Source organism: Chironomus tepperi, unplaced genomic scaffold, assembly GCF_022539635.2.
Source record: "Chironomus tepperi strain 1889 unplaced genomic scaffold, CSIRO-AGI_Ctep_v1 contig_354, whole genome shotgun sequence".
In the NCBI taxonomy this organism is placed as follows: Eukaryota; Metazoa; Arthropoda; class Insecta; order Diptera; family Chironomidae; genus Chironomus; species Chironomus tepperi.
Window position 1 is genome coordinate 3,701,524 of NW_027226476.1, and position 10,120 is coordinate 3,711,643.

The 10,120-nt window shown below is 31.0% G+C and overlaps 1 protein-coding gene and 1 long non-coding RNA gene across 2 annotated transcripts; both read left to right on the forward strand.

The window, feature by feature from the left end:
* Positions 1-607: 607 nt before the first annotated feature.
* On the forward strand, positions 608-1,739 carry LOC139094360 (uncharacterized). The gene is made up of 3 exons (XR_011544775.1): positions 608-989; positions 1,047-1,204; positions 1,274-1,739. It is a non-coding gene; the product is annotated as an uncharacterized lncRNA (long non-coding RNA).
* Positions 1,740-2,999: 1,260 nt separating this feature from the next.
* On the forward strand, positions 3,000-6,482 carry LOC139094333 (uncharacterized). Its single transcript, XM_070645365.1, has 3 exons — positions 3,000-3,103; positions 4,830-5,348; positions 5,784-6,482. The coding sequence occupies exons 1-3, from the start codon at positions 3,007-3,009 to the stop codon at positions 6,158-6,160; spliced, it is 993 nt and encodes a 330-aa protein (XP_070501466.1). The 5' UTR covers positions 3,000-3,006; the 3' UTR covers positions 6,161-6,482.
* Positions 6,483-10,120: the final 3,638 nt, after the last annotated feature.

The following is a 10,120-nucleotide window of genomic DNA, read 5'->3' on the forward strand; positions in this document are numbered from 1 at the left end:
ATGAGAAAAAGCAGCAACAGAAGCAGCGGCAAAGTGGAGAAAAAAATCTTAAAGGCGTTTCCTTCCTTCGTGTCTTGTGCGACTCCGTACATATTAAGGAATAGAAAGAAAAAAAAATCGAGACGCGGTGTTGAGAATTAAAAGGCGTGGCGGAAATAAAATAAAAAATTGGAAAGTCGGCGGAAAAAAAAGTTTTTTAAGATTTTAAAAAATTGGAGGAATTTTAAAAAAATAAAAAATTTAAAATATCAAATTCAATGAGTTTTGAAATTTAAAATTCTTTAATTTTTAATGAAAAACAATTTTGAAAAAAAAACTAAGAAATTTTAATTTTTTTTTAAAAAAAATTTCAAATTTCTTATTAAAATTGAATTTACCTAAAAATTAATTAAAATTTAAAAAAGAATTTAAAGTTTAAAAAGTTTAACTTTTTTTTAGTGAATTCTAAAACTCTTTTTACAAATTTCAAATTCTTCTAAAATTTAAAAAATTTTGTGTTCTTTTAATTTAAACTTTCAAATTAAACTAAATTTGAATTTTATGAAATTAAATTTTAAATTTTTTTTTAAATTTTAGATTTTAAATCTACGAAATCTTTGAATTGATTGATTGATTGATTGTGATTTATTAACCCTATCGGGCAGATTAGCTTAAGAATAATAACAGGACAAATTAATATTATTAAAAAAAAAAATTTTTGTATGAAATTGTGATAAAGAGCAAGTTGAATTGAATAAGTTTTACACGTTAAGTTTTACACGTTACGTGCTTATGATGAAGAGGTAAATAGTGTACGTACACGTACAAATGGTAAGTATCAAGCTATAACATACATAAATAAATAAATAAGTAGTTTAAAATTAACGGTTCATTGATATTTGAAAATTTTTTCGCATCTCCATTTTGGCATCTCACGGATTAAGTTGATTAAACATGTTGTTTACATCTAGTTGATTTCCCTTCAGGAATATTAATTTATTTTCTAGTAGGTAAGTTTTTAATTTACTTTTAAACTGATTATATCCTTTAATTTCTCTTATTTTTAGTGGCAGTTGGTTAAAAACTTTTGGTCCAAGACAAATAAGATCATTGGCAAGTTGCAGTTTACGAAATCTGGGAAATTTCAGTTGTCCTTTTCTACGACCATCAACTATAACTTCAATGTCATCGTGCTTCATAAGGATGTACTTTTTAGTTAACAAAAGTAAGTTTAAGAATGCAATTCCTTTAACAGGCAATACATTAACAGCAATATCACTAAATAATTTTTCAGTTGAAAATCTCCTCTCGAGTCCAAACGCTGTCTTCAGAGCTTTATTTTGAATCCTCTGCAAACGATTGATGTCACCAGCACTCATTCTACAAATCAGGTAGCCGTTGCAGAATATATGAGAACCAATGAAAGCATTATAAAATTGCATCAGTGAACAACATGGTAAGTGCTTCTTGATTATATTCATTGCGTTCATTGACTGGGAGATGATTTTGACTAAATGATTCACGTGATCAGTCATCGCTAGTTTGCTGTCCACAACCACTCCTAAATACCTCATGTTATCAACATTCTCAATCCCATTAGTTTGCATTAAATCGTCTAATTGTTTAAAGCCCGTGAATCCAAATGTCATGTACTTGGACTTGGATTCATTTAGTTTTAGTCCATTGCTCTCGTAATAGTCTTTAATTTTCTCCATATCTTTTGTTATAATATATGGGATATCTTCCAACTTATCACAAGTTAAGACCATGACAATATCGTCTGCAAATTTGATGATTAAAGAATCAGTATCAACAAACTTTATATCGTAGAGCATTAGAACAAACAACAGTGGACCTAGGCAACTACCTTGAGGTATCCCGAAAGTAATTTCCATTATTTCACTACACTCCTCCAATATTTTCATAATTTAAATTTTCAACTCTAAATTTTTAATATTTAAATTTTTTAAATCTTAATTAATTTTATCTCTTTTAAATTCTAAATCCATTTAATTTTCAGAAATCTACAACAAATAGGTTCTGTGGCTGAATCTTCTTTTATTTTTTTTTACAAGATTTCAATTTTCATCTTCTTTAAATGTGGTAAAGTTGAAAAAAATATAAGAAATTGATAAAAAATTCTGATAAATTTTAAAAGTTTTTGTGGCTTTGATTTATCCACAAAAACAAGAAATCGGTGATAAAAAAAGTCTTTTGATTTAAATTCTGGAATTGACAATAAAGGAAAATCTTCAAAGGAAATCTTGAGAAGTTTTTGAGAAGTCAATTTGAAGATATTTTTTTGCCATTTTTAACTTTACATGTCAATAAGGCTGTAGACTTTACAATTCGGTTTTATGCTTCACATGTTAGAATGTGGAATGAATTAAAATTGGAATTGATGTTAAAGGGTTTGGAAATTTGATAAAGTTTTCTGCTAGGCATCCCTAGATGGCGCTACTGTCAAGTTGTGTACCTTTAGATTTATTTTGAAAATAACCGAAATTTTACGATTTAACTTTAAGTTTGATTTCGTTTCAAAAAATTTGAATTTTATTTAAAATTAAACTTAAATTTGATAAATTTAAAAAAAAATAAATTTTAAAAAAATTTAAAAAAAATAAATTAAAAAAAAAATAAATTATTATCAATTTAAATAAAAACTTGAATAAAAATTTACCATTAAATTAAAATTCAAAATTTTAAAACCTTTTTTCAAATTTAAATTTCAATTTTCAATCTTCTTTTATTTAAATTTTTCAATAAATTTTAATCCAAGTCTTTAAAATTGCACTTAAATTCCAGAAAATATATGTACGCACGTGCTTCCTTCTTCTCAATTACTCTTCTGTTCATCAAATTCTCATTCCATTTTTAATATCTCACAATCAGCATTAAATTCCACTCAGTCACACAAAATCATCTCTCAATTAACAATTTTAACACAAAAAAGCTTTATTTAAGTCAATTTTTCTCCATTTGACTTTAGTTTAAGTACAAAGCTTGTGTCATCAACAAATTGTGATCATGGCTGCTCGGATGCCTGAAAATTTAGCAAAATTAAGTCATGAAGAATTTAATAAATTTATTGAGAAATTTGATGTTATTTTCTTCGATTGTGATGGTAAGAATAATCGGAATCGGGAGGAATCCAGGCCCTTCATCTGACTCTATTGCTGGCTGTATCACAAAACTTGCACAAATTCTCTGTTTTGACATCTAACTGGCATTCCTTCATTACCGTCCTCTTGAGTCTCATCCCCAGCTACCTTACTATTCTGTTCCAGTTTGTTGGATGCTGGTTGTGTATTGCATAATGGAATCCTCGATTGGGGTTCAGATTTTCTATTGACTATTGAAGTCCGGACTACCAAAGTTCAGTCAATGCTGAGAACTTTTGATGGATGTGATGCTCAAAATTGTAGAAAATTTAACAAATTTTTGAGTTTTTTATTTCATATATTCACGTGTAAAATTGAAACAATCCAAAAATAATTTTTGCGCGACCTTCAGACTTTACTGTTTTAAATGACTAATCTCATTTGGGAAGTTGATACACATTTTTTACAAATTTATTCTGGTTTATTTATGATCAAATAATTGTTTTTGAAAATGAAGCTTAATTAATCACTTTGCTCAGTCGGCTAATATCTAGGGTTGGGCAAATATACGGATATATACGTATATATACGTATACAGATTTTTCAAATCCGAAAAAATGCGTTATTTATTTTGTTAAAAATGATCTTAAATGCTCAAATTAGAAGTCAAAAGTGGTTATTACATTGTTTTCTCACATCCAGTAGCATTTAAATGTCCTTAAGTTATGATTAATGGTAAAAATTAATTAATTTTGTAAAAAAATAATTTTTTTCTGTTTACAAATTTTTGTTGAAAGTTTGAATTTTTTCGACCGTTACAAAAATTTTACTTTTTGACAATTTTAAGCTTTCTAATAACATTTTGTATGGAACACAACATTATAACAGTTTCAATTTCATTGCTGTTTAATTTGTTACTAAAATTATTGTTATAATTACCAACTTTTATGACTTTTGATATGTATATTTGTAATGCTTTCCATCTATCGGGATCGTGATCAGGAATTTTCGGGATAATTCCGAACCTGTCGAATCTCAAAATTTCAAAATTCTGCTAAATTGATTTTGGGATTGAAAATTGTTAGTTTTGGGCAGAGTTGCAAAACAGGCACCTGTGACAGGTAAAAACCGTATAAGTTCTTGATAATTTGTATAGTTTTTCTTACAAATCCATACAAATTATCAAGAAATTGTATGATTTTTGCCTGTCACAGGTGCCTGTTTCACAACTCTGGTTTTAGGAATCAAGATTTCGAGAAAGCATAACACAGAGGAAGGAATCAGATCCTTGTTTTGTTAAGAAAATTATTCAATTTGCTTAAGTGTTCCCCTAGAGATCGAGACCTGAGGACCACTCAGTCCTGGTCTCGACATCACTAAGCCTTAGATAGAATATCGTGGACACAATCTACGGTTATGCTTAATTGAAGTCTTTGTCACATAAAAAGATGGAGTCTTGAGAACAGGAATTGTAGAAAGATTGACATTGCAGAGTACATCAGTTCTTATGACATAATAGTGTCTTGCACGGGCAGGGTAAATGAAGCGATGAATGTAAACCAAAAAACTCTTATTAATGACCTATTAAATGACTTGCGTAAACCAAAACAGTCATTACGTCATGGATATTATACAAATCACTTATCATATCTTAATGACTTGATCATAAATGACACAATTGAGCTTTAGAGCTTAATGAGAATTTGCAGATGAACTTAATATTTAAAAATACATTAAAACTAATTTTAGGTGTTTTATGGTCATTTAACACTCCATTACCAGGCGGATGTGAGTCAGTCAATGCCCTCAAGACCCTTGGCAAGCGAGTCTACTTAGTGACCAACAATAGTCAAACACATCGCGATTATATAATCCAAAAATGCAAGCAAATTGGCTACAAAATCACAATCGATGACATTTTCACCTCAACTTACGTTGCTGCTCATTATCTGAAGCAAACTGGATTTGATAAAACGCTTTATGTGATTGGACCGGAGCAGCTTGGCAAGGATTTAGATGATGTTGGCATTAAGCATATTGGAATTGGACCTGATGTGATTGAGGGACCACTTTATGAGCATATAACGAAAAGATATAAGCTTGATGAGAATGTTGGTGCTGTTCTGGTTTCATTTGATAGACATTTCTCATATATTAAGCTATGCAAAGCTGTCAATTACTTAAAGAATCAAAATATCAAATATTATGCTACAAATGCTGACAATTACTTTGATTTGCCGCAGTTTAACTTTCTGTTGTCTGAAGTTGGTGAGTATTAGGACTGGGACTGAGACCGAGAACTTAGGGACTTAGGGAAACTGAGATACAGAGGGACTGAGAGACTAAGAGACTGAGGGACTCATTGACTGAAAGACCAGAGGGACCAGAAGGACCAGAAGGACCAGAAGGACCAGAGGAACCAGAGGGACCAGAGGAACCAGAATGACCAGAAGGACCAGAGGGACCAGAAGGACCAGAAGGACCAGAAGGACCAGAAGGACCAGAGGAACCAGAGGGACCAGAGGAACCAGAATGACCAGAAGGACCAGAAGGACCAGAAGGACCAGAAGGACCAGAGGGACTGATTACTGAGAAACTAAGACACAGGACCGAGACAGGGACCAAGAATAGAACTGAAATTGGAACTTGGTCTCGGCATGTCAATTAGTTACAGCCCAAAAATCCACATTTTCTTCATTTCAGGATGTTTCATCAAAGCCATTGAAGCAGCAACCAATCGATTACCAGAAATTCTATCCAAACCATCGACGCACATTTGCAATGTGATTGCTAAAGATTGTCCACCATTTGATAGCAGCAGAGCTTTAGTCATCGGTGATACTTTAACTTCTGACATGATTTTCGGCAAAAATGCTGGATATTCAACACTTTTTGTGGAAACTGGAATGTCAAAAATGAATGAAGTTAAAGAAATTGTTGATAAGATCAATGGAGGTGATGAAAGGGATGTGCTGAAGAAGATGGTTCCAGATTATACCATTTCAAGCTTGGATAAATTCTATGAATTGCTGAAGAAGGTTGACATGAAGTCACAGATTAAGATTAAACATTCGCTTTGATTTCGTCAATATGTCGTGAGATAGTACAAGTCGGTTAATTGATCCAAAATCCGGTGCCAGAGTTACGTGACTTAAACCAAGTCTGGAACCATGTTAGAGTCATGCAAGCTTGTGACCTGATTTTGGATCGATTAATCAATTTGTGCTATTCAGTATCATCAGATTCATCGTACAAACAATGTTCCAAATCTCTAATTAGAAGCACTAGTTCCCAAAACTCTCTTTCTCGTCACTAACCAGGAGCATACACAGTTCTGAAATGGAACCTGACTAAGATGTTGACTATCTAAAAATTTAAATAAATTTCTGAATTTTTTTTCAATTTCTTTTTTCAATGATTCAGTCAATTCTCAGTTTTATCTTACTTATTTACTGAAACCATGCTCTAACTTGGAGCCTAGGTTGCTACAAATGGCCTTTCATATGACTCTATTGCTTTCCACATAATAAAGCTTGTACAAGTTCTCTGTTTCAGTTTTATCTTAAAGATTCAAAATTCTCTCTCATTTTTTAAATTTGAAACTCTCAATTTAGCAATTGTTAAACAAGAGAGTCATAATTTAGTCAGGACACAAACCTTCTCTTTGTGATAAACATCAAACAATTGAGTTTACCTCTCTTTATTGTTAATTCTCTCATTTTAAAATTTACTGTGTTTCTCAAAACTTTTCTGTGAAATAAAATATTCAAAATTTTTAATAAAAATTTATTAGAGGCACCAAAACAAAAATAATGAGTAAATCGATGAAATTTTGAGAATATTTGTTAGTTAAAAGCCGGCTTAAATAGTTTTGATATCACTTAAAAATACTTCAATCTTATAATTTATTTGAAAATGAAATTTATTTAGGTATGGATACAATTTATATTACATACATTTTTGATTTTTTGAACAAATTTTGTTTTAAGATCGAAAAAAATTCAAAAGTCTCTTATTTTTGAATGACATAATAAATGATTGACTTCTGAACCATCTAGCATTTTAGAGAAAAATCAAAATTTTGCTAAAACTTTTAAAAAACAGACATTTATTCATTCATTTTTTCGAAAATTTAAAAAAACTAAATTTTTAAAATATTTCAAGAACGAGCTCAGAAACTAAATCTTCAATTCGATTCGAGTCGACTTTTTCTCCAAAAATCAACAATAATGTGACTTGAAAAATTCCTACTAAGGGTTGTTAAAATCAGAATCTGGTGTGTTATGAAAATTCGTCACATGTAATTATGTGTGGATTTTTACATTTATTCCCACATATTCACACATTTTTCCCTGTGCACAGGCACACACATGAAATATGTTGAATATGTGTACATATTCTTTGAAACAGAATATGTTTAAATAACCCTGAACTTGAGTTTAAGTCATTTTCGAATTTCGTGGATTTGACATATTTCTGAGTCAATAACGCTTCTTTAAATGATTCCAGTTGCGGAACTAAGCATTGAATGTAAACAAATTTGGTATGAAATAAGTTGATTTTGACAATTTCAATAAGATTGTGTATGCAAATGTTACAGTATGTTAAAAATATTGGGATATTTGCAGCTAGTCGAAGTAGTTCGTTGGCCACTTGAAAAGATTGTGGTTTTATTATTCGGACTTAATTTTTAAACATTAATTCAGCGATGATTTGTTCAAGACTAGACATGTGAAATTTGTTAACTATTTTTACTAGCAAGTTCTGACCTTCGTCTCGACAAACCTTAATCCTCATATGATGCCTTGATTCTTTCAGATCGGAATTAATAAAATAGCTTTTATTCAAATTCACAAAACGAGTAAGTTATTGGCATTAAAACTGTCCCACTTTCTTTTAAAGACAACCTTCAATTTCTTTGAAATTTTCATATATTTTCAACACTGTTAAATTAAAATTCTGGTCCCAAATTCTATAAAATTGTCCAAAGCAACAAAGGTTCCTTAAATAAAATCAAAGTCGTCTCCAAAAATGTCACAAAGGACTCAAGAAAAAGTGATCATTTTAAATCTAAAAACTTGCTATAAAATTCAAAAAATTCTTAAGTTTCTATAAAAATCCTCAAAATTTTCCAAAATCCTTCAATAAAAAAAAGTCGAAAATTCCCATCCCCTAACGACCGTCCTTATTTACCGTCGCCATTTCTGTCCATCCACACATGCACATCACCCAATATTAAGAAGCAAAAAAAAACTCGTTTTGTGAGGGATAAGCATGTGAGTGAATGCATGAAGCACAAAAAAAAGTCAAACAAAAGAAAAAGAAATAAAAAAATGAAGGAAGTCGCATGAAAAAAAAGAAGGAATTGGATATGTGAGGGGTAAAAAACGGCATTGTTGAATAAAAGCAGCAACAACAAAAAAAAATGAGAAATTTACCAACCGGGGTGCAGAGTGTGAGGCAAGTCAGTCAGTCAGCAGCAGCAGCACCCAAAAAGTGATGAATGAATGTGCTTGCATGTGTTGGTGCTGCTCACATGAGCTTGATAAAAAAAAATTGTACTTTTGAGACAGAAAAAAAGAGTCGAGTCGAGTCGAGTCGTGAGAGGTGTGAGGTGACTTCATGCATGAATATGAGGATGTGTATATCCATGTGTGTACCTTAAGGAGTAATATTCAAGTCTTTTATTATCTCTCTCTCTCCATCTCACTCTCTCACTTGATTTTCTCTTCTCAGTTTTTTATCCGCTTTTTGTTCTTAATACTTTTTTATTTTATTCTGTCTTGATAGCTGGTTTTTTGGAGATTGGGGCTGCATTTTGGAGGTGATTGTAATGCTGTCAGTTCTATAGCAGGATTAGGTCAGTTTTTGTAGCAATTTGCTGTCATTTTTATTGCAAATTTAATGTCAATTTCCAATGACAAATGCTGTCAATTTCCAATGTCAAATGCTGTCAATTTCCAATGACAAATGCTGTCAACTTCCAATGACAAATGCTGTCAATTTCCAATGACATAATGCTGTCAATTTCCAATGACAAATGCTGTCAATTTCCAATGACAAATGCTGTCAATTTCCAATGACAAATGCTGTCAATTTCCAGTGTCAAATGCTGTTAATTTTCAATGAAAAATGTTGTCAATTTCCAATGACAATTGCTGTCAACTTCCAATGACAAATGCTGTCAATTTTGAATAAATTTCCTACCAATTTGCAATGAAATTTCTGAGAATTCAAGCAGCTGAATTAGACAATTCAAACAAAATCCTCAAATGCTGTCGAATCATCAAAATGCGCCTTAACCCCACCAAAAACATTCTCAAAATCTTCATTATTTCCTTTCTTTATTTTAATTTTTTTTCCTTTGCCTTATGGCGATATGTGTGTAGAGTAAATGAGTATTTTTCGTTTAAATGCAGAGATATGAATTTGTGCTGAATGTGTGGAACAAGACGAAGAAGTAAAAGAAGTAAAAGAAGTGAATAAATGAGGGATTTTTTGAGGTGTGATGCGGAATTTTTATGGACGAAAATTTTGTGGATTTGAAGAGATTTTGTTGAATTTTTTTGTGATGGGGTGATGGAAGTTGGGGTGAGGATGCTGTCAATTTTTGAGGTTATGCTGTCAGTTTTTGAGGTTGTGTTGCAATTTTGAGTCAATTTTGGTTAGAAAATTTGAATTTTCAGCTGAAAAAATTGTCAAAAAAATCTGAAATTTTGTAAAATTTCCCAAGTTTCAATTTGAATTTTCCACAATTTTCCCAGCATTTTCTTATTTTTCCTTTATTTAAATAGCGACAGAAAAATTTGCAACGAGGACAAGTTTTTGTGCTTGTCAAGATGAAAATTAAATCTATTGAGTGGAAATTGTAAATTTTATTTCTTCAGACTTTTCTTCTCCTTTTTTTTCCATCATCATTTTTCCTCGACTCAACTCAACTCGAGAGCGTCCATGATGAAGGAAACAAGGAAAAAAAAGTTGTTGAAAAAAATAATGAAATTTATGAAGGAAGAAAAAAGGAAAAAAAAGCACGTAAATGT

Coding starts and splice junctions, on each gene's coding strand:
- LOC139094333 (XM_070645365.1), top strand. CDS start 3,007: ATGGCTGCTCGGATGCCTGAAAATTTAGCAAAATTAAGTCATGAAGAA. Junction 3,104..4,829: donor TATTTTCTTCGATTGTGATG/GTAAGAATAATC, acceptor AACTAATTTTAG/GTGTTTTATGGTCATTTAAC. Junction 5,349..5,783: donor CTTTCTGTTGTCTGAAGTTG/GTGAGTATTAGG, acceptor TCTTCATTTCAG/GATGTTTCATCAAAGCCATT.